Source organism: Phyllobates terribilis, unplaced genomic scaffold (assembly GCF_046119375.1).
Source record: "Phyllobates terribilis strain yellow unplaced genomic scaffold, ASM4611937v1 Scaffold_1__5_contigs__length_1240528914, whole genome shotgun sequence".
NCBI classification, from domain to species: Eukaryota; Metazoa; Chordata; class Amphibia; order Anura; family Dendrobatidae; genus Phyllobates; species Phyllobates terribilis.
Genome location: NW_027362761.1, coordinates 252,997,838 through 253,021,689, shown reverse-complemented (window position 1 = coordinate 253,021,689; position 23,852 = coordinate 252,997,838). Strand labels below are relative to the sequence as shown.

Sequence of the window (23,852 nt, the reverse complement as noted above, 5' to 3'; positions counted from 1 at the left end):
TTCGCCGCCATTGACTTGCATAGAATCGCTTAATATCTGCATCACTACATGTGCACATGCGGATATTAAGCGATTCTATGTGCGGATGGTACCCGGGTCTGGAGAAGAGGAGACTCTCCTCCAGACCCGGGTACCATAGAAACTGTAAAAAAAAAAAAAAAAAAAAAGATTTTAAAATAAACATTATACCCACCTTCTGATGGTCCCCGGTCTCCTGCACGATGCGTCCTGGCTCCCCGACAGCTCGCGATGGTTTAAAAGGACCTTCCATGACGTCATTTAGTCATGTGACAGGTTACGCGACCGCTGACATGACTAAATGACGTCATGGAAGGTCCTTTTTAGACCACCGTGAGCCGCCCAACACACCGGACAAGGAGACCGGGGGTCTTCAGAAGGTGAGTATAATGTTTATTTTTTACCATTCTTTAACTATAACTTGGTCACACTACATAAATCCATGCCGTTTGCATGGATTTATATAGTGTGGCCAAGTTGTCAAGCACTTTCCAGGTGATGCTAAAATCGCTTGAAAAAGCGCTTGTCATCCCGCATGCAAAAACGCTTGACAAACGCTTCTACCTGGCATGTACAATCCGCATGCGTTTTTTTCTGCCAGGGAGATGCAGAAACGCTCAGGAAAAAATCCAGAGCATTTCTGCATCGTGGGCACATAGCCGTATACTTTACTTTACATGATGTGTCAGCACACTGCGACTAATACATGCAAGAATTACACTATTTCTACCCAAGTTGAAAAGCTTCTTAGTTAACAATTTTTTTTTTCATCAAAAATTGCAAAAGCCATCCAACCACGTCAAGATGTACTGAAGTATGGATGGTCCCGATTAGTAATGTCTTACTTCTCCATATGCCAAGCCAGACCTCATCTGAACTGGGGAAGTTATCGGAAACCAGACGTAGCTAACTTATGTACCTTTTTGGTATAGCAGAGCTCTGCTTGTCCTTGGCCATGACTCCTTTTAGTATAATAATTTAACTGTTTGTTTTCATAAAACCATAGATAAACATGCTATGCTAACAGTACCAAAAAGACGTTTCATAGTGGTTTGAAAACCTAGTTTCCTTTTTATATTGACAATAGTCATCGAGCCAGAATAGAGCAAACTCCTTAATCAACAATTTGTAAAGTTAATTTGAGCAGGCCATGTCATTTGTTTCTAAGGAGCTCCCTGCAGGTCTGGCCAATCTGCATATGAATAACTATCTTATTTTTCCAGCCATTTAATAGTCTAAACGTGACTTCATCTCTAATGACTAGTGACTATACCCACTGTTCTACAGCCCCTGTCTCTGAGGGCACTGCCTCATTTCATATTTATAATGGCCACTGCTGAGCCATGCCTTCATATTGGTGTGTGATTGGCAGTGGTCGATGATCACTGTGCTGTGCCCATTACGAGGGAGAGCACCGAGCACACACAATAGGTATAGTGACTATACCTTAGAAATTTGTAGTAGTTTTATTTGGGGGATAAAAAGTTACCTTCAGGCCCATTTACCATTGCCTTTGTAATTGAAAGTGTTCATAACAATAGCTTTACTTCAAGGGACTCTACCAGCAACAAATTACTGTTTAAACAAAGCACAGGCACTCCATACTCCTCTTGGCATTACCAAGCACTTCAGTTCATCTATCTCTTTCTTGATTGATAACTCTGGCTTTACAGGAGGGCAATGTTAGATATACAGGTGCTTCTCACAAAATTAGAATCTCAATCAAAAAGTTAATTTATTTCAGTTTTTCAATACAAAAAGTGAAACTCATATATTATAGAGTCATTACAAACAGAGTGATCTATTTCAAGTGTTTATTTCTGTTAATGTTGCTGATTATGGCTTACAGCCAATGAAAACACAAAAGTCATTATCTCAGTAAATTAAAATAATTACCAAAAAACATCTGCAAAGGCTTCCGAAGCGTTTAAAAAGGTCCCTTAGTCTGTTTCAGTAGGCTCCACAATCATGGGGAAGACTGCTGACTTGACAGATGTTCAGAAGGCAGTCATTGACACTCTCCACAAGGTCCCAGAGTCTGGAGGAAGAGTGGAGAGGCCACAATCCAAGCTGCTGGAGGTCTAGTGTGAAGTTTCCACAATCAGTGATGGTTTGGGGAGCCATGTCACCTGCTGGTGTAGATCCACTGTGTTTTATCAAGACCAAAGTCAGTGCAGCCGTCTACCAGGAAATTTTAGATCACTTCATGCTTCCCTCTGCCGACAAGTTTTTTTGGAAATTTCATTCTCCAGCAGGACTTGGCACCTGTCCACACTGTCAAAAGTACCAATACCTGGTTTAAAAACAACAGTATCACTATGCTTGATTGGCCAGCAAACTCGCCTGACCTTAACCCCATAGAGAATCTATGGGGTATTGTCAAGAGGAAGATGAGAGACATGAGACCCAACAATGCAGATGAGCTGAAGGCTGCTATCAAAGCAACCTGGGCTTCCATAACTCCTCAGCAGTGCCACAGGCTGATCGCCTCCATGCCACACCGCATTGATGCAGTAATTGATGTAAAATGAGCCCCGACCAAGTATTGACTGCATTTACTGAACATATATTTCAGTAGGCCAACATTTCAGATTTTAAAAACATTTTTCAAGCTGTTGTTATAAAGTATTCTAATTTACTGAGATAATGACTTTTGTGTTTTCATTGGCTGTAAGCCATAATCAGCAACATTAACAGAAATAAACACTTGAAATAGATCACTCTGTAATGACTCTTTGTATTGAAGAACTGAAATAAATTAACTTTTTGATATTCTAATTTAGTGAGATGCACCTGTAAAACATGTAGGTGCACTGAACTGCTCAACCATGCCAAGAGAGCACTGTGCTTGGTTTGAGCAGTCATTTTGTGCTGATTGATTTCCTCTTATTGCTTACATTGCTTGTATTTCTCTTTAACATTAAATTCCCTGCCTGTATTTTCCTTAGGTTTTCCTGTCAATTAAAGGAATCTATTACCAGGCAGAAATCCTAGGACAGACGGTGACGTGGATTACTCCATATGCTTTTTCTCATGATGTAAGTATAGAATGTGTTTTTTGCACGATGTACTGTATTTTTATAAGACGGAACATTTCAAGCAGATTTGCTACATTGAATTCGCCACCACCATGTTACTTCCCTCTCTTATAGTCTCATGGGCATGCTTTTATATAAAGTTTCTGAAGAACACATTGGCAGAAAAAACTTTCTGTGATCTGGAGCATACAGTATGCTTATTTGTGCCTAGTCATTTGGGCAGGCTGCCTTAAAAATCAGCTGAGCATCTAACCCCTGTGGACATCCTCTTTAGTAAAAGAGCTTGTCCATAACCCCACAGTCACACTAACAAATTGTCTGATTTACATTAGACAGTGCGTGGCATTTAGCGCCAACTTCTCTACTGATTGTTGGTCAGATAATTGCCTGTTTATACAGGCAGACCAAACTTCTGAAGCACACTGGATGATCTGTAATGGTTGGTTCAGTGTCATGGTTCTCGGTTTATACAGGATGATATACTGCCGAGAATTGTTGTTTTTTTTTTGTGCAGCACAAATGAGTATTTCACCTGTTGAACAAGTGTTTTGCCCATTCATTGGGTGATCAGCAGCCTGTTTACACCGCAACATTGAGAAGTGAGCGTTACTCGCGATAATCATGTAATGTAAATGGAGATTAACACTTACATTAAATAAAAGTGTACTCATCTGATAAGTTATAGTAGGTTCAAAATTCTGGGATTTCATTCCTAATACATTTTTATATATTTTTCTGGTACGAAGCCCCAAGTCTTTTGCTTCCCTCACATGGCAGTGGAATTAAATGGTACAATTGTGGGTGTCTGCAGACTCGACTAGAAGGAGCTTACCATAGTTGAGGATAACTCCCATTAAGCTCAATAATAGCAATTCAGTATGCAGTAAGCGCTTATTCTCCCCCTAGTGGCGGCAGCATGACGATAGAATTTTATAATTCATTCAATTTTTCTAACACATGCAAGGCAAATATCTGAGTTAAAACCACATCTTTATTAATATTTCTAAAATGAAATACACAGACATTGAGTATAGACAACAAAGAATATGCAAAACAAACAGGATGGGAAAATGCCTGGACAAGAATGTACATCCTGCAATAACAATGTCTACCACAAGATGGCAATGTATACCACAAATGCAAAAAACAAAACAGTGGCTTGCAGGTACATGTGTGGCTTGCAGGCCATCTGCCAACTTGGTGCATTAGCACAAGGTGTAGCAAACAGCTATGAAGAGAAGGTCTCCAGATGAGTTGTCCTGCACAGAATAGCCATTCTGAATGCGCATATACTGGCAGGAGTGATGGGATCATACTGTTAGAGGGGTGTTGAACCTGGATGCGATTGTTTGATGAGAGTGCTTCACGTATGGGGGTAAAGTGGGACACATGGACATTTGTATTGTGCCTTAAATGGAGGGTGGCACAAGGTGTTTTCTGTGTCATTATACCGCTAATTGGGTGGGTGGTTGAGGACCACTGGTTTAATGTGAATTTGTCATTTGGATCACCCCTAATCCGTGTTTATGGGCATGTAGGTCATAGGAAGCTAAATAAAATATCTTGATATCTACAATCTGATGTTTTACTCCAGAGAAATCTCTTTTTCTTAATATGTACATGAGCTGTTAACTTCTGTCAGGGAGTGTAGATCTTATGTCGCTTATCCATGTTATGTAAATAAAAGCTTATAACCTGACGGTAAATTCATCCATTGGTTTTATAAATTACTCTTTTGAAAGCTGAAACCCTCCCAAATTTGGTTTAGGTTAAGAAAATAAATTGGCATCAATGCTGAAATATTGATCATTTAATGAACACAGAATGGTCAGATTTTGGCAAGACAAAAGTTTTGTCGCCCTCAGAAAGTAATGTGATATTCAAACAAATAATTATCTTAAAATACAAATATATGTTGCATAACATTGGTGAATGAAGTTGTGGTGCTATTAGAGTCATATTTAATATTTTGTGTGACTTCCATGAGCTTGTAGGACTGCATCCATGCGGTTCAACAATGATTCATACAATTATTAATGAAGTCATCAGGAATAGCAGAGAATGCCGTCTTACATGCCTCCCGGAGTTCATCTAGATTCTTTGGCTTTGTCTTCCAAGCTTCCTCTTTCATCCTACCCCAAACATGCTGAATGATGTTCATGTCTGGTGACTGGGCTGGCCAGTCCTTGAGCACCTTGATCTTTTTTGCCTGAAGGAACTTTGTTGTAGAGATGAATGTATGCGATGGAGCCCCATCCTGCTGCAGAATTTGACCCCTTTTAGGATATGGAATGTAAGAGGTAGCTAATACTTCTTGATATTTTAGGCTATTGATATTGCCTTCCACCTTGCAAATGTTTCGCACACCCCCATACTGAATGTAACCCAAGACCATGATCTTTCCACCACCAAATGTAACTGTTTTCTGGTATTTTGGATCCATACTGGCTCCAGTAGGTCTCCTGCAGTATTTGCGGCGGCTGTGGTGTAATTCTACTGAAGATTCATCAGAGAAATCCACCTTCTGCCACTTTTCCAGCGTCCATCTGTTTAGCAGGCTGTGGGACTTTGCAAATGCCACACGTTTTTTTATTTGCCTTTTGTTTAGTGCTGGCTTCTGGGCACTGATTCAACCATGGAGGCCATTTCGAGACAGAATCCTACAAACTGTTCTAGTTGACACAGGGACTTGAGGTGACCAGGCCTGTTGGAGCTCTGCTGCAGTGGAAGAGGGGCTTGTTTTGGATTTTCTAACCAACAAATGTTCCTCTTGAGCAGTTGTCTTGTGGGGTCTGCCGGACCTGGGCTTGTCAAACACGTCTCCAGTCTCTTCAAATCTTTTTTTAATTCTTTGTACTTGATGCTGAGCCACATTAAAGGTGCCAGTCACCTCTGCAGTGGATCTGGTCTTCAGCCTCTTGATAATCAAGGCTTTGGTCGCAGGGTGGATTTTTGGCATGTTGTCAGAGCTCAAGTTGCAGTTCAAGTGAAGGTCTGGGGTGCTGGGTTTCTTTTTATACACACCCACTAATTAACCGATCATTTACTGAGCACTGGTGAGGATGTAAACTAGGATTGGGTGCATTATATGACCAGGCGACAACTTTTGTCTTGCCAAGTTCTGACCATTCTGTGTTCATGAAATGATCAATATTTCAGCATTGATGCCAATTTATTTTCTTAACCTAAACCAAATTTGGGAGGGTTTCAGCTTTCAAAAGAGTAATTTATAAAACCAATGGATGAATTTAACGTCAGGTTATAAGCTTTTATTTGCATAACATGGATAAACGACACAACTTCTGTCAGGGAGTGTATGGGCCAGATACAGATCTCCTTGAGAATCTGCCTCCAGAGATTTATTTTTTTTAAAGTAACTGTCAGCACAGAATGATTGCCGCTCGGTGCTTCACGGCAGGGCCAATCATTTATATACACCTTCCCACCTGCCTTGATGGCGCCCACCCTGGTTTCTTGTTACTTCCAGCAGGGATGATGTACTGGCCACTTGCACATGACCTCTGCAGTCAATTACTGGGCTCATCAGAGATGGTAGCATGATCGGCTGCAGGGAGTGAGAGCCTAGAAGAGGTGCTGGAACTGGTGGACGATTAAAGGGGTAGCTTCTGTACTGTACACCATTTCTTCCTCAAGGGTAATTTTCTTAAAATCCTCGGAAAACCCCTTCAAGTGCCAAATGGTTTATGGCTGACAGTCTACTCTATTTCTTAGTTAGCAGAGCAGTTTTGTGTTTTTTTTCTACGTGAAATTAAGACTGCTAAAAAAGGAAATGGTCTACAAGCTAATGTATGATAAAACGTTAAAAGGGTATTCCCATCTACAAGATCCTATCCCAATATGTAGTAGGTGTAATAATAATATTAGCAAATACCTCCAAATAGAAATGTAGTATAGTTTTTCTGATTCGCTATGTCTTTACTCATGTGCAGGTATTGCAGGACCTTTGGTATCCATGGTTACCAATAAACAATCATATAAGAGAGTACAAAATGGAACAGTCCAAGTGGACGTCCTGTGCAGGTAAATCCAGGTAAGGCAGTTAATTCAGATGCCTAGTCCGGATAGGAGAGGGAGGGGGCATTATCACAAGCGTACCACATTTCCCCCAAAGTCCCATAGGAAGCCTGGACTCATCAGGGGAGACAGGGTAAATAGCATTGCTACCATTAGGCTGGGGCTTCAAAATCACCACTCTAAGGTGGTATGAGAAAGTGCCTGTCATACCATACTCTCTCATAGCACTTTAAAGTGGTGATTTTGAGGCCCAGCCTAATGGTAGCAATGCTATTTACCCTGTCTCCCCTGATGAGTATATGACGAAACGCGTCGGGAGTCATAAAGGGCACTTTGTTTTTCCAGGCTTTTTATGGGACTTTGGGGAAATGTGTGGTACGCTTGTGATAATGCCCCCTCCCTCTCGTATCCGGACCAGGCATCTGAATGAACTGCCTTACCTGGACTCTACCTGGATTTACCTGCACAGGACGTCCACTTGGTGAGACTGTTCCATTTTGTACTTTCTTATATAAATTTTTTATTGGTGGACCTAGTAGATCACTGTTTTTACATTGTTTGTCTTTATATGTTTTTTTCAGGAGCCTTATTTTATTGATTAGAATTGTTATATTTTAATATTCTCATCTACCCTGCTGACCATGTACTCCTTTAGTGGTAGACCGCTGAACTGTCTCATATTTAGCTGTAATAACAAAGTTATATTTTTAATATGTACTGTATTTATTAAGAAAGCAAAAACAAATTATTCTTTACTTTAGTGACTTTTTTTTGTTGCTGAATTTCCTTTGCTTCATCTTCAGTTGAAGCTGCCTGGAATTGTCTTCCTTCCTTTCATCCTCATTTTTTTTTTTCAAGCACTGGGACTGATTAGTTTCAAAATGTCTGTTTATATTCCACGTTCTGCTTACTACCGTTTCGTTACACAGTACGCAAAATGGTCGGCTGTTTCTGTCGATAATACCATACATCTCAGTCCATATCTCTTGACAGAGTCTGCTACTTCCACTTGCTCTATTTAATCTTGCTTTTTTATTTTCTGGGTTCTCCATCAGGGGAGCCGTGAAATGAGATGGATAACCCCTAATTGACTGCTGGACTAACAGCCTAACTAGGGTCTCAGCTGAGGTGTTCCCTTCCTCCAGAATTGCTGAGCAGTAACTGTGTTGGGGTACAGTGGCAGCACAGTGAGGTCTTGGCAGGGGTAACTGTCTCTGATGGGGTGTTCTCTTCCCCCAGTATTGCTGAGTGGCGACTGTGGTGGGTACACTGGCAGCAGGGTGAGATTTTGGTAGCTGCTTTAAGATAATGGCCGGGGTGTAAGGAGCACACACCTGAGATGACTCCTATCCACTTGTAGTCACTGGAATGGACCTTGGTCCAGCCGTCTGCCCATGACAGGGCAACTGTGGGGACATCGTTCTAGTGTTCTCAGCTGTCTGGGTGCAAGTCCGCAATATATTTAGTGCGGGTTGGAGCTCTGGCTTCACTGCCTAACTAACGGAGGTAAGATGGCGGCCTTTCCTGCCACGCTCTCAGCAGGAGAGTTGCCCTGCAGCCTTGCAGCGCTGTGGTCCTGGGTTCAAATCCCATCAAGGACAAACTCCTTGCAGATGTTGTATGTTCTCCCCGTGTTTGTGTGGGTTTCCTCCAGGTTCTCTGGTTTCCTCCCACACTCCAAAGACATCCTGATGGGGCTCACAATCTACATTCCCTAATGGGTACAGTGATGATAATGTATGTAAAGCGCTGCGGAATATGTTAGCACTATATAAAAATAAAGATTATTATTATTAGTGTGAATAATGGCTCATCACATAGACGTTGCATCTCTCATCACACTCACCCCTAGATGGTCCATGTGTAATTCCCTATTAGTGCCTCAAATATAGTATTCCTAGAACTTGAGAAGATGATGTTATTCTATTTGTCACTGAGCACAGTATTGTATAACTAAACCATATATTGTGTCTTCTGCAGCACCCTACAGATGTGGACTACCGGGTTATGGCCACTTTCACTGAATTTTACACAACTCTTTTGGGATTTGTGAACTTTCGTCTATACCAAACTCTTAATCTACAATATCCACCTAAGGTAATACATGTAAAAATTCCCAATTGATAATCAGAAATTACCCCCACACTTCTGTGGGAAATGGGAGGAATAGGGAGCATTTGGAGATGTAGCATGCATTGCTGATTCACTGTTTCACCAGCAACTCCACTTTCAGGCTAACCATTACAAGGACAGGAGCCATCACCTTAATCTTGCTGCTTCCTGGGGTATACCAAGGTCCAGGCTACTCAATTCTGGTCAGTCTTTTGTTTGCAGTGAACAGGGTTCATAGTAATGGCTCCAGTCTCTGACATTGACCTGTGGAATTTGCAGTTTTGTTGAGGAAAAAGAGAGGGGTATAATCTCTTAAGACAAATACAGATGCAACTATTGAGTTATTCTATTGTGTCAGCAGCTCTTTCTATTCTTATTTTATGTGAATGTTCTTTTTTTCTTTGTTTTTGTTTTTTTTTTTAACTTTTTTTGTGTTACCTGCATTCATAATATAGCTAATAACACTTGTGGTCCTCTTCACCCATCAGCTGGATTCTCGTTCAGAGGTAGAACTGAAGTTGGCTGATGAAGAGAAATATGCTCTGGAGTCTGAGACCTACATGGAGGTATATTTTTCGGCATGCTATTATGCCTCTTCCTTTTACTCTGATGCCACGCTTTATGCCACATGTCCTTGATGATCGTTTTCAATGTCGTGCATCTGCCCCTTTTTCTATCCTGCAGAAATTGGCAGCTCTCAGTGCCAGCCTGTCCCGTGTCATTCCTTCTGAGCCTGAAGAGGAAGCGGAGGTTGACGAGTTCCCTGCAGATGGAGTGAGTGACCCTTTGTTGTGATTATCGTATGAAAACATAAGAGGTTTTAGACTGATCTCCAGTAGTGACGGCAGAAGAAACTATATCTTATCAGAACATATTATAGGGCTATGCACTTTGGTAATGGGTAAAACAGAATGAAATCAAGATCCTAAAGTGTTGAGCGAGTATGCTCGGGTCGAGCTCCGAGTATTTATAGCTGCTCGGTGATCTGCTTGAATCGCTCCCGTGTGCATGATTTACAACTGTTTGACAACTTTATTACATGTGAGGAATGTGTAACAAATAGACATTCCTCACATGTAATAAAGCTGTCAAACAGTCGCAAATCATGCACACGGGAGCGATTTAACCTTATCACCGAGCAGCTGTAAATACTCGAAGCTCGGCCCGAGCATACTCGGACAGAACATACTCGCTCAACCCTAATCTTAACTAAACAAAGCGTAGAATTAATGGGTTGCCGCCATTGGCACAATTAGAATTTGATGGAGAGAGGAGAACCCTTCATAGTAGCCTCCTTCCATCTGGGGAGAAGTAAAACAGGCTCTATGATGCTGTTAACTGGCAGCAGGCTCTGTCGCCCATACCGCTCTACCCCTGAATAATCTTCTAATTGGATTTATGACCCAATTATAGTTGCTTGGAGTGATGCGTTTTATGTGCGTTGATCTAATTCCTCTCTAATAGCATTATGTAGTACATATTCTCATCCCCAGTTCTGATTTCTGCAGGAGAACTCGAGCCTTCAAGATGAGCAAAAAAAACAGCAGCAGGCAGAGGAAAAACAAAAGTCTTTATTCGTAGGCCTTAAGTTTTTCTTAAACCGGGAAGTGCCAAGAGAAGCTCTTGCATTTGTCATCCGGTGAGTTTGGCTGAGAAGCTCATTAGAATTAATCGCTTATATAACCTCTGTATTACATATTTTTATTTGGATTGAATTTATATATTTATTTTAATGCGGTAACTAGATTTGGATAACGTATTCTTAGGCCAGTGTTCAGTATATGAAGCCATAACACACTTTGTAGTGACAGTTGTTTCATACTGTCATAGTTTTTGTTTTTTTTAAGGTTGAAAGTATACATAAGTCCATTAAGTTCAGCTTCTAGCCTAACATGTTTGGTACTGCTTCTCAGCAGTATTAGTACTCGAGAAGGGCCACTACTTGGCGTATAGAGCCGTGCTTTGCTGGCTTCATGCACTGCATATTTCCAGCAGCTGCAGCACCAGGTATTGGCTGATCGTGGGATTGCCAGTTATTGGACCCCCCACTGATCAGTAAGATAGGTCATTAATATCTCAGTCATTTACAACCGCTGTAATATTACTAATGCTTTTATTTGTCCTAGATGTTTTGGAGCACGGGTATCGTGGGACAGCTCAGTCTGTATTGGTTCAACGTATGGCAGCTCAGACCCATCCATTACCCATCACATTGTAGACAGACCAAATGTAGAACCACAGATCATCAACAGGTAATTAGAAAAATCCAAATTTTTATTTTTCATTTGATGGAGTCATATGAGGGCATTCTTTTTGTAGGATGACTTGTCCATAGTTATTCAATACATTGTAACTCTTGAGGGAAGATGTGGAAATGGTAATTCCACTTTTTTTTTTTTTTGCAGCTTGTGGATGCTCTCTTTGAGTCACTATGACTGTCAATACCAAATTAATATTTTTGTTTTACAACTTCTTGCAAAATAGTTTGTTACTGTAATACAAACACATACCATAGCTTTATCAATGCCTATATTTTACAGAATTACAATTTATCAAATAGGAATAAAAAGCGATTACAAAAATGTTATATTTACCCCAAATGGCACCAATAAAAATTTCAACTCGTCCCACAAAGAAAAAAAAAAAGCTCCTATGTAGATCTATCATCTGTCAATAGCAAAATGTTAGTTTTTCCATGTTGTAGTAGTTTACAGGCTATATGCACACAGTATCTTTCTGGTGAGGTTTTGGAGCAGAAACTTGGCATTAACTCAGCTTTTGAGCAATTTTGCATTTTTTAGGAGGATTTGGAAAGTTTAGCTCCGAAAATTCCTAAAAAAAAAAAAAAAAAAACATTGTGCGCACAGGATTGACCCATGCCTATCTAATAAAATCTACATTCCCAAAAGCCAAATGGATCCCCCTTCTGTGCACTGCAGTGTGCCGAACCCAAACCACTGTTAGTGTTTACATGTATGGCATTGCTACCGAGAGGAGAACCCACTTCAAGGAGTTCTCCAGGGTGTAATCATTGATAACCTATTGGTTGGTTAGGTAATCAATGAGATGCCTGCCAATGAGCTGAAAACTGCTCCAACAGCGACCAGAACTAAAGGGAATCTGTCAGTAGGATCAACCCTCCTAAGCCGTCTATATGGGCATGTAGGTCATAGGAAGCTGGATAAAATGATAACTTGATATGTAATCCGATGTTTTATTCCAGAAAAATTCATGTGTTTCTTATAGGTAAATGAACTGTTAAGATCTATGGGCCGGACATAGATCTTCCCAAGAATCTGCCTCCAGGGCTTACTTTAAATAAAATGGGGCATTACCTGGGTGAGACATGTAGATCAGGAGAGCAGACTTTCAGACTGGTAACATCCCCTATATCTCCAAAGATCTTTGGGCCGGACATAGATCTCAAGAGATCTCAAGAGTTCATTCACTTATTAAAAAAAAGTGTGGATTTCTGTGGAGTAAGACATCAGATCTCCGATATCAAGTTATCATTTTATTCCGCTTCCTATGACCTACATGCCCATATAGACAGCTTAGGAGGGATGATCCTACTGACTCATACCCTTAAGCGATGTACGGGCAGAACACAGAAGTGCCACACATTGCTTAAAGCCCTGCACTCATCTGGGACCACTACCTACTACTGAAGTTAATGTACTGCAGTACTCTGCAGTGGCCACCAATCAATGTACCGGGCTGCTGTGTTCTTAGTTCTGGCTGCTGCTGAAGCAGTTTTCAACTGATTGATGGGAGTCTGATACACACACCAATGTCATATTGAGATAGATCATCAATGAAGTACCGAAAAAAAATTTGGTTGCTTGTCTGCATAAGCATAAGCTGGGCTGCATGTACTGCTCACTAAACCCGCATATTTGAAATTTTCACTTAACTCTATGCACTGCACAATAATTACTGGATACTGCCAGTAGGGTCAAAATAGTCACTAAATCCCACAGGTGATTTCCCTGAGTGTAATTTGCAAAATAAAGTAAGTTTTGGGGGATTTCTGCTGTTTTGGCACCATAGAGGCTCTGCAAATGGTGTGCCTTAAAGGCTATATGGCTTCTCTTATGAACCCTGGTAAAGAAATCAGTGTAACAGGTGTGGGATAATAATGCTCATTACACCCCTACATGAATTCAAGAAAAAGGTGTACTTTCCGAAATGGCGTCACTGTTTTTTTTTTTTTAACACATCTGGGGCTCTGCAAGTGGCGCCTACAAACTGTTACTGCCGAATTTGCACTCCAAAACCAAATAGCGATTTTCTTATTTTTTTTTTCCCCTTTCAAGCCCTGCCATTTACACACGGTAAATACTTTGCAAATACTGGGGTCCATTTTGTCCTATGAGTTCTTGTTAATATGAAAAATTTAGAGCTAAAAACAATGCAAATTGTCTCTTCAGAGAGGAAGAGGACTGGAACTCTACTGCCACCTATAGGAAGTAGCAATCCTAAAAGTCAATATCGACTCTCTAACGAACCATGTGACATGACTTGGGATAAAAGCCAAAACCAGAATCTCAATTTGCAGACTGTTGTTTTGTTTTTTTTTGCCCCTTGTCAGTGCAAAGTGTGAGATCTGGTTTGGCTGGGTGAGAGGCGTCTGACCGGGATCCAAGGGGTAACCTTTCTCCTTGCGGAGAGTGACATGTCAAGCCTGACATGCCAAGGTGTGGAGACTTTTATGTTCAATCTGATGTTATTAAAGTTTTACAAACAAATAACATCACCTCTTGTCTTGACATTGAAATACTGGAACAAATGTGTGTATGTATATAATATACATATTATGTATGTATGTGTGTGTGTATGTATATATATATTTCATGAATTTGGGTTAGTTAACAAATTCAATAGAGTATATGAAGATTATACAATATAAAAATAACCGTAAGGCCTTCTAACTACTAGAGTAAATTCTAAGAAGTGAGGTCTTCAATCGAGGGCTTCTAAAGAGAAATACAAAGCTGATGGAAAAGAAAGACCAAAATAAAAGATAGGAGAGGAGGAAAGAGGGGGTTATGGGGAAGGGGGTCCCTAAAACCTTATGCGTATCATTACAGTGTCTTATGTCCTTTTATGAGTTAACAGAACAAATGTTAAAAGTCTGAGTCTTGAAATAAAATCCATCCGCTGCAGATTCTCCGAAACGTATCATTTGTATCGTTATGGTCTGCTGATAATTCCTCCATTCTACAAATTTTAACCGTCTCTTTATACCAATCAATTAATCAATTATAGTGGGGGGGTCGGTTAGTTGTGTGGAGACTTTTAAGCCACAATGCTCCTCTAGGAAATATGCAAATGGTCTCTTCAGAGAGGAAGAGGACTAGAACTCTGGTGCCACCTATAGGAAGTAGCAATCCTAAAAGTCAATATAGACTCTCTAACGAGCCTGGTCACATGACTTAGGATAAAAGCCAAAACCAGAATCTCAATTTGCAGACACACAAATTTTATCCTAAGTCATGTGACAAGGCTCGTTAGAGAGTCTATATTGACTTAGGATTGCTACTTCCTATAGGTGGCACTAGAGTTCTAGTCCTCTTCCTCTCTGAAGAGACCATTTGCATATTTCCTAGAGGAGCATTGTGGCTTAAGTCTCCACACCTTGGCATGTCGGGCTTGACAGGTCACTCTCCGCAAGGAGAAACGTTACCTCTTGGATGCCGAGCTAAAAACAACAAAGTAATGGAAAAAAAAAAACATTATAAAATTCTGTGAAGCACAAGTAGGTTCAAAATACTCACCACACCCCCTATATGAATTCATGAGGAGTGTAGTTTTCAGAATGGGTTTACTTTGAGGAGAGGGGTGTTTCTACTGTTCTGGCACCTTCAGGACTCTCAAGAGGCGATGGCAAACGATTGCAGGCATATTAGTGCTCCAAAAACCCAATGGCGTTTCTTTTCTTTGGAGCCCAGTAGTTTTTGACCACATATAGGGTATTGTTGCATTCTAAATTGCTGTACGAATTGTGGGTTCCATTTTTTTTTTCTATTACCCCTTTGTAAAAATAAAAAAATTGGTACTAAAGCATAGTTTTAGTGGGGGAAAAAAAACACAATTTTTCATTTTTACGTCCCAGTGTTATAAACTTTTGTGTAGGACCTGTCATTCACTACACCCCTAAACAAGCCTTGTAGTTTCCAAAATTAGGTAATTTGTGGGGGTTTCTGCTGTTTTGGCACTTCAGGGGCGGCAACAATCTATTCCAGCCAAAATTGAGCTAAAAGAAAAAAGTAAAATCACACTTTCTCCTTTAAATGCCATGCTGTGTGCCCAAACAGTAGATTCCAACCACATATAGGGTATATACACACTCACTAGAAATTGTGCCATGCACTTTGGGTGCATTTCTTTTCATTACAGCTTGTGAAAATGAAAAATTTGAGGCTAAAACAACACTTTTTAGTTGAAGGAATGTGATTTTTCTTTTTTTTTTTTTTTTCATTCCATGTTGCATTGATTACTGAAACGACTGAAGGGTTGCCAAACTTCCTGGATAAGGTTTTGAATACTTTTAGGAGTGGATTTTAAAACTGTATCACTTTTGGGAAAGTCGCTTGAAAGCTGAATAGGCCTGTAAAAATGTAAAAAAAAGATTTTGAACATTTTGTTGAAGAAGGGAAAAAAAAAAAATTCTACTAAACTTTTAACCTTTCTTAGTCTGTGTGCCCATGATGAGTTGTTTTATGCTGCTTACTTTTGAAAAAATGCAAATAAACTATTAGTGGATGCAGAAAATCTGCAACATCAAAAACTCACCAAAAGTTATCGTGGGAACGTAGCCTAACATCCTGACAAAATAAAAGGGTGTTTCAAAAATGATGCGGATGTAAAATAGACATATGAGAAATTCTATTTACTATTTTTGTCTGGAATGACGTTCTATAAGGACATAAATTCGAAGATTGAAAATTGCGATATTTTTCAACATTTTTCCCCAAAATCCGATATTTTCATAAATAAATATAAATCTTACCAACCTAAATTTACCACTATCAGGAAGTACAAAGGCACAAAAAACAGTTTCAGAATCATATTCCAAATTTATATCATATAAATTGACACGTCAGATGTGAAAAAAGGGGGTCTTTTCAGGAAGGTCAAAACCGGCTTCGGCGGTAAGGAAGTAAATATTAATGGGTCACTAGAGTAGACCGATATCACAGCAACTATCCATAATGTCTCTGCCACTGACAGCCGTATACAGCCCACCATAGGGCCCCATTGTAAAAGAAAAAAATGTATACTGCACTGTGTATTCTTTTTCTCCTGCACAGTTAAATAAATGGTATGCCAGCGTATCCTGGATAGATGGAGGCCAAAAGAACACTATTTTGGCCTCCACTTGGAGAGTGGAGATCTACTGGAAAATTAAGGTATACATCTGGAGCCTTTTCTGGCATGGATGTTCAGCTAAAGTGCACTCAGCCTAATAATGTTTGCCTTGCAACTTTTTGCATTAACAGACTTTCCAGTATCCCTGCTTCTTACCTGTAATAATGGCAGACTAGGAAAAGAAGCCTATGGTTAGCTGTAGTATTCCTTTCACAGTAGAATAGCACAATAGTATATATTTTCCCTGAAGCTAAAGCAGCTATGTTATGATGCAAGGTAAATCGATCTTTTGTGCTTCCCAGATGGGAACACATTCTAGTTAATTTCTTAGGCCTTTTTTTTTTTTTAACTGTGGAAATTGTGACTGTTTTACATGAAACATAGGACAAGTAAAATATTGTTTGTTCTTTGATCTGCAGATATTACATACAACCACAATGGGTGTTTGATAGTGTGAACGCCCATTTGCTCCTTCCGGTGGAAGATTACTTTCCAGGTGTGCTGCTGCCTCCACATCTTTCACCATTTGTTGAGGAGAAGGAAGGAGACTATGTTCCTCCAGAGAAACAGCGACTGCTAGCCTTGCAGAGGGGAGAGCGAATAGGTAATTTACAAGTTATTTAGAAAGTGTTATGTATTAACTAGAATGTTATCTTTTTGGTCAGAGCAGAGATCTTCAGCATAGAGGTGTTTCCTTAGTACCACAATGGATGTCATGTTTGCCCACTCGTTTAAATAAGTGCCGTGATACCATATTTTCTCCTACATTGGGCTGCTGCAGAAATCTACCATTGCCCCAGCATTCTCCTGGTGGTAAGCGATCAATCCTGGGGATTGTACTGCTGGGACTTCTGGTGATCGGATGATTGCTGGAAATGTATTCTTTTAGCAAGAGCAGTTGTCTGAATGAGATAACTACTTTAGCCTTTGCTGGTGCCTGAAGAGCATCAGGCCATTTTAAAATATTTGTGGGAGGATAGAGTTGTTACACATTACTTCTTCTGCCTGTGCAGGAAACCTTTCTGCAAAATGCAATTTATTCATTATTTTATCGTGTTGAATTCCTAAAGTGGCTCAACACCAAAATATGTCTTAAAGGGGATTTTCTAAGCTCAAAAGGTAGTGTTCACTGATCACTTGGGGTCCCACCACTACATGACCCTGTCTAAATGGAGCAGAGATTATGCATCTTTCCAATGTTTATCGGACTTTTGGAAATAGCAAAGTTCTGCAGAGGTGCACACGTTTGACCTCTGTTGCATCCAGACCTGTTTTTGCTATTGTTGTGGAGGAGGGTCCCAGAGGTCTGACCTCCACTTATCAGTGAGTTTATACCATATTTTAAGGATTGCGGATTACTTTTAATCTTATGAAAATCCATGTAAAGGTTTCCTTGAATTGAAATTCATAGACTTTGGATATTTCTGTGACTGAATATCGGAAGGCATACACCTGTATAAGAGTACACTCAACAGCCATTTCATGGCTAATGTTACTGGAAATGATAAATTGCTCTACTGGGCAATAACACTGTCAGATATCTAGTAACAACTTGTCTCCCTCTCCTGTTCCATAAACATGCACATGAATTTGTTTATGGGGGGATAGCTGTTGGTCAAAGTCTTGTTAGGTTGACAACTATCTTATATATGTGATTAGGTTAAAGGGGTTTTCCCCATCTTCAAGATCCTATCCCAATATGTAAAAGGTGTAATAATATTAGCAAATACCTCCAATTAGAAATGTAGTATAGTTCTCCTGATGACCTATGTCACTTACCTCATGTGCAGGCATTGCAGTATCTTAGATATTCATAGTTACGACCACTCAGAGTGACAGTTAGTTAGTTGATAATGGTCGTAACCATGGATACCTAAGCTACTGCAGTGCCTGCAGATGAGGTAAGTGACAGGTTATCAGGAGAACTATACTACATTTCTAATTGGAGGTTGTTGTTATTATTATTATTCATACTACATATTGGGATAGGATTTTGGAGCTGTGTATGTCCTGCTATAAAAAAGGGGTATTCCCATCACCTAGCTGTTGGGGTAACCCTATTGTACCATGACATCTGGCTATTAGTGGAAACCAGGATCAGGGATGTTGGATTTCAGAATGGTGGTGTGATGAGGCGGCCTTTCTAATTATGTTAATAAACTTGCTCACTCAGACGCTCACAGCAGGCATGTTACTGGTGGGTTGTTTGTCATTTTAGAGTTCATAGCCATATTAATACACAGAAGCAGTATTATTGACATGGACAAAAATATTTTTCTATTTTCCCTCGTTTACAGATGATCATGAAGAGGAGGAAGATGAAGAGGAAGATGTAGAGGAGGAAGAGGATAATGATAACGATGTAGAGTTGCAGAAGGAAAAAGATAGGAGTAAGAATCTTAAAAGGAAGAAGCAAAAGGCATCTGGACTAAAGGTATGTTTTACTTGTGAATGTTCATTAATCTGCCTTTATTTCTTATATATTAACTTTACTTTTCCATCATACAGAAGCAGAAAGTAAAAGTTACTGCTGGCACTGTCAGATTGGAGGACAAAACGCGAACTGCCGAGCGAGAAAAGGATGAGGAGAAACGCTTGGCTATCATGATGATGAAGAAGAAAGAGAAATATCTCTACAACAAGATAATGTTTGGCAAGAAGCGGAAAGTCAGAGAGGTGAGAATAGGTTTAGATAAATCTACCAGAAAATACAGTTACTATGACTGAATAGTAATGCATGTAGCTTAGAAATTCCAGATATGTAAATGTGTCTTGATGATGAATTCTTTTTGCTGTTTCACAGCAGACCTTTAAGGGTATGTGCACACAGTCGGTATTGACAGCGCTTTGAACACAGTATACTTCATGCTGCGTCCAAAGCGCTGCACGCAGCTGAATCCGCATGTGTTCATTGAACCATGCGGATTCACCGCATCCTAAACACTGCATATAATTTCTCTTGCGGCGACTAGCGTCTCCGCAAGAGAAATTGACGTGCTGCGGTCTGTAAAGACACCTTGCATGTCTGTGTCCACGGGTTATCCGCAGGAGCGCGGAGACGTATAGTGGTCATGGGACTTCTACAAATCCCATCCACTATGCTGTGACATCTGGCCGCTGCGAATTGCACGCAGCGCGTGCCATCCGCAAGGATTGCTGTGCACATACCCTAAGAGTTGGATAATCATGGGTTCTGTGCAGACTACCTGTTCAAACCTGCCATCAAAAATATACTTTAGGTGGATCTTCCAACCTTTATCTTAAGACAGAAGGCCCCAACATATTTCACCGTACAGTCATTGGCTTCATTTCTAATAATATATACACTGCACTGTATAAATGCTTTTTGTTGAAGACAGCTATAACAAAGAAAAAAATGTATGGTGAAGCATACAACCCCAACTGAGTCCAAACGAACACGCTTGTCGGACTTGTAAGGAGAAGCTACAGTGGTTACATAAAGTGTAAACACCCCTGTTAAAATGACAGTTTTTTTGTCGTGTAAAGAAGAAAAAAATCGAGAAGAATAATTTCAGAACATTTTACACCTTTAATGTCCCCTATAATCTGTACAATTCAATAAAAAAAATGCTAAAATCTTTTCAGTCTTTTTGGGTAAGAGCCTATCTCCATGGCACATGGCGCTCCAAATCTATCAGATTGTGAAGGCTTCTACTGTGTACAGCACCCTCTTCAGGTCATGCTGAATGGTGAAATTTCTCTTTATCTTCAGTTTTTCAGTAGAGGCCTGAAGATTTTCATACTAAATTGACTGCTATTTGGAACTGTTCATAATTCCCTCCATCTTTACTAAAGCCCCAGTTTCAGCTACCATAAAAGTGCCTTAAAGCTTTAATGCTCTTATGGTTCTTTTGGTGATGTGCAGTGTTGGCTTTGCACCAAACATACCTTTTGGAATTGTGTCCAAAAAGCTCAACTTTGGTCTCGTCAGACCAGAACGTTTTTTCCCACATACGTTTAGCAGACTTGATGTAGGTTTTGGTAAAACAACTTGGATGGGTTTTTTTTGTAATAAAAGACTTCCATCTTGCCACCCTACCCCACAGGCTAGAAAAATAAGGCCATGGCCGTGGCCACACTATCCGTATTCGGTCCGTATTTTTTCTCAGGAGTGGGAGCCAAAACCAAGTGAGGAACAATCAGAGGAAAGGTATAATTAATGCAGAATTGGTGCACTTGTTTCGATCACCCACTCATTGTTTTGGATCCCACTCCTGAGAAAAAATACTGACCAAATACTAATAGTGGGGCCGTGGCTTTAGGGAGATTGTCACGCAACCAGTACTTGCTATAAATTCCTGCAGCTCCTTTACTGCTGCTGTAGGTTCTTGGCAGCCTCCCAGAGCAATTTTCTTCTTGTCCTTTCTTCAGTTTTTGTGAGCCATCCAGTTCTTGCTAATGTCACTGTCGTGCCAAAATTAAGCAACTTCTTGATGACTGTCTTAACAGTGTTGCATAGTATATTTAACAGCTTGGAAAAGCCTTCTCCTGACTGTTAACTTTCAACAATGAGATCCCTTTGCTGTGTTGCAAGCTATTTATGCATTATTTTTATTTTCCTACTCGGAATGATTTGGTTTTTTTTTCTCAATTGATTTGTACAGATTAAGGATGACATTAAATGTGGAAAAAGTTCTGAAATAATTCTTTTTGGTATGATTTTTTTTTACATGACAAAAACCTAGCATTTTAAAGGGTGTGTAAACTTTTGATATCAACTGTAAATGGACATAGCCTAAAGCAGGGTTTCCCAACTCCAGTCCTCAAGGCCCACCAACAGGTCATGTTTTCAGGATTTCCTTAGTATTGCACTGGTGATAATTGTAATCACCTGCACAGGCAATAATTCCATCACCTGTGCAATACTAAAGAAATCCTGAAAACATGATCTGTTGGTGGGCCTTGAGGACTGGAGTTGGGGAACACTGGCCTAAAGCATCAGTGCCTTATGTTCTTATTCACATGTCCATTTTTATCATGCAATCTTTTTTTTTTCCTAAAGGACCGGAAATGGGCACATTATAACATGTGATCTTTTCACCTGTCCATTTGGTGTTTTTTTTTTTTTTTGCAGTCTAATGGTCCACAAAAACATACAGCCATTCATTAGAATGGGCAGGAAACTGCACACACATGCAACACAGATTGCGAATGTGTGCTGATTTGTTTGAATCGCAATTTTGTGAATAATTTCTTACGGAGGAATTTTCGATGCCTACTAATCTGCTTCCAGAGTGTTTAATAAAAAAAATATTAATGACTTTTTTTCCCCTAGGCTAACAAGCTAGCGACAAAAAGGAAAGCCCATGATGAAGCCAGCAAATCTGAGCGAAAGAAGTCAAAAAAGCAATGATTTCTCTACAAATATTTAATCTCCAACAATGTATCCCTATTGAGACTTTAATGTCCACCCAATGTCTAGAGAGATTCAGACAGTTTTTACTGAAATGAATTCTTTCCAAACCATGAACTCCGCTGTACCCATACAATCATAAAAACGGATGTCATCGTTTTCTTTCCTCTGGGCCACAAGAGGCAGTGTCATTGGTGCCTATACTAAATGCTGCTACTGTTTACAGCATGCTGTATTGCAAAATCCAGATTAAACCCCAGGCAATAGACTGCATACTGTGTAAATAAAGATTGCTTGGAGAGTTTTCATTTCTTGTAATATTAATATGCATGTCTACAGTGACACATTTAGGCTTATGGTTTCCATCTATATTCCTTAGTAAAACATAGCCCCTTATTATGTTTATCCCTGCATTATAATGTAATGTGAAAAATGACACACACCTTCTGTGATATATAAAATATTTTCATGTTTGTGCAAATGTGGGAAAGTTTTAATTTGCAACAACTTTTTCCTGTTTAATAAAGTGGTCATACGTTTTATTGATTGTAATATCATGTGAAAGTGTTCTGCCTTTCTTAGAAATAATATTTGCAAACATGTATATACATTTATATATTACAGTGGGCTTCTTGCCCATTTTCAAAATTCTCTGGTGCACCACTCTAAAGCTAATTGACATGGTAGGGGGGTTGTGCGCGATTTGATGCAGAAATTACTTGCATGTCTTGGTGTGTCATGTTAGGATTTTCTGCTTGATAAAATAACTTAATATTTTAAAGTGATTTTTCCAGGATTAGAAAAAAGGAACAGATCGTCTATCCATGTCCAAGTGTTGCAATTTCTAACCATTCAAGTTGAGCTCTAAACTGTGCCTCCAGGTATAGCCCATAGGGGAATAAAGTGAACCTATATTTATATAAAGAAAATGACTTCCAGTAAGGACAGTACAGTGCAGTTACTTTTTTCACATTCTCTTCACCTTTGGCTGGCGATCGTGCAGCAGGGGACGTCAGCTGCATAAATTTCTGCATATACAACTGACATCGTTTGCTGATGGAGCAGGCTGAGCTCCGGAGCCAAGATGTCAACTGCATAAAGTTCTATATATAAAGTTACATATGAGACTGACATCCATGGCTATTAAAATGCTTTTACATAAAATTTTGGCCAAAATTTTGAGATGGACACAAATGTTGGTTTTTCACGATTTTTTGCTTCAGTGTTTTTAGATCTCTTAAAAAGATGTTTGTGTGGTTACTAAAGTACAATTTATTGACAGAATCAAAGAATAAAACAAAAATAAGGATATAACCTACAGCAATGAAATCATAAAATGGAAATTGTACATGGAGTGTAAACAAAGTACCCCATGTTATTTCTAAGTGAAAGAGAAGCTTTACACTATGACCATTTCATAGACAAAACCCAAGAAAAAAAAAAAAATAAATAAGCATACTGATTTACTTGCTGTAGGGAAAATGCTCACTTTCCCCTCCCCCCATGACAGCACACCTTGAGAGAGAGGATCCGCCCCACCAAGGACAGGAAACCGTCTGAAATAAAAGGGCGGTACCTCTCCCTCGCTTCAGTTGGTTTCCTGTCCTTGATGGCAACCTGTCTCAGGAAGAAAGGAAGACTTACCTGGGGCTGTCCCGGTGTGGAAGAGCGGGCACTGGCCTGTGCACCGGGTTCAGCATCCCAGAAGCGCCGTCCGCAGCTTCCCCTGGGGTTTCTGCGCCGAGCGGGGCGCACGCGGTGAGGCAGGCTCTGTCCTCCCGGAGACCGCGGCGCCATCCTCCCCCTGCCGTGCGGCAGCGCTTCCGGGTGTGACGCGCCTGACGTCACGGCGCACGGCACGCTGGGAGCGGCGCGCTGGGTGACGTCAGGAGGCGGCGCCCGAT

The 23,852-nt window shown here is 40.2% G+C and overlaps 1 protein-coding gene across 1 annotated transcript in view; it reads left to right on the top strand.

Moving 5' to 3' along the window:
• Positions 1 to 22,256, top strand: part of PES1 (pescadillo ribosomal biogenesis factor 1) — a 33,160-nt gene extending 10,904 nt beyond the window's left edge. The window contains exons 6-15 of the mRNA XM_073671171.1: positions 2,967 to 3,056; positions 9,072 to 9,188; positions 9,692 to 9,769; positions 9,888 to 9,977; positions 10,712 to 10,842; positions 11,330 to 11,455; positions 16,994 to 17,178; positions 18,872 to 19,008; positions 19,083 to 19,250; positions 21,871 to 22,256. Of these exons, the coding sequence (XP_073527272.1) occupies positions 2,967 to 3,056; positions 9,072 to 9,188; positions 9,692 to 9,769; positions 9,888 to 9,977; positions 10,712 to 10,842; positions 11,330 to 11,455; positions 16,994 to 17,178; positions 18,872 to 19,008; positions 19,083 to 19,250; positions 21,871 to 21,948 (1,200 nt within the window). The 3' untranslated portion in view covers positions 21,949 to 22,256. The remainder of the gene's footprint in view (positions 1 to 2,966; positions 3,057 to 9,071; positions 9,189 to 9,691; positions 9,770 to 9,887; positions 9,978 to 10,711; positions 10,843 to 11,329; positions 11,456 to 16,993; positions 17,179 to 18,871; positions 19,009 to 19,082; positions 19,251 to 21,870) is intronic.
• Positions 22,257 to 23,852: the final 1,596 nt, after the last annotated feature.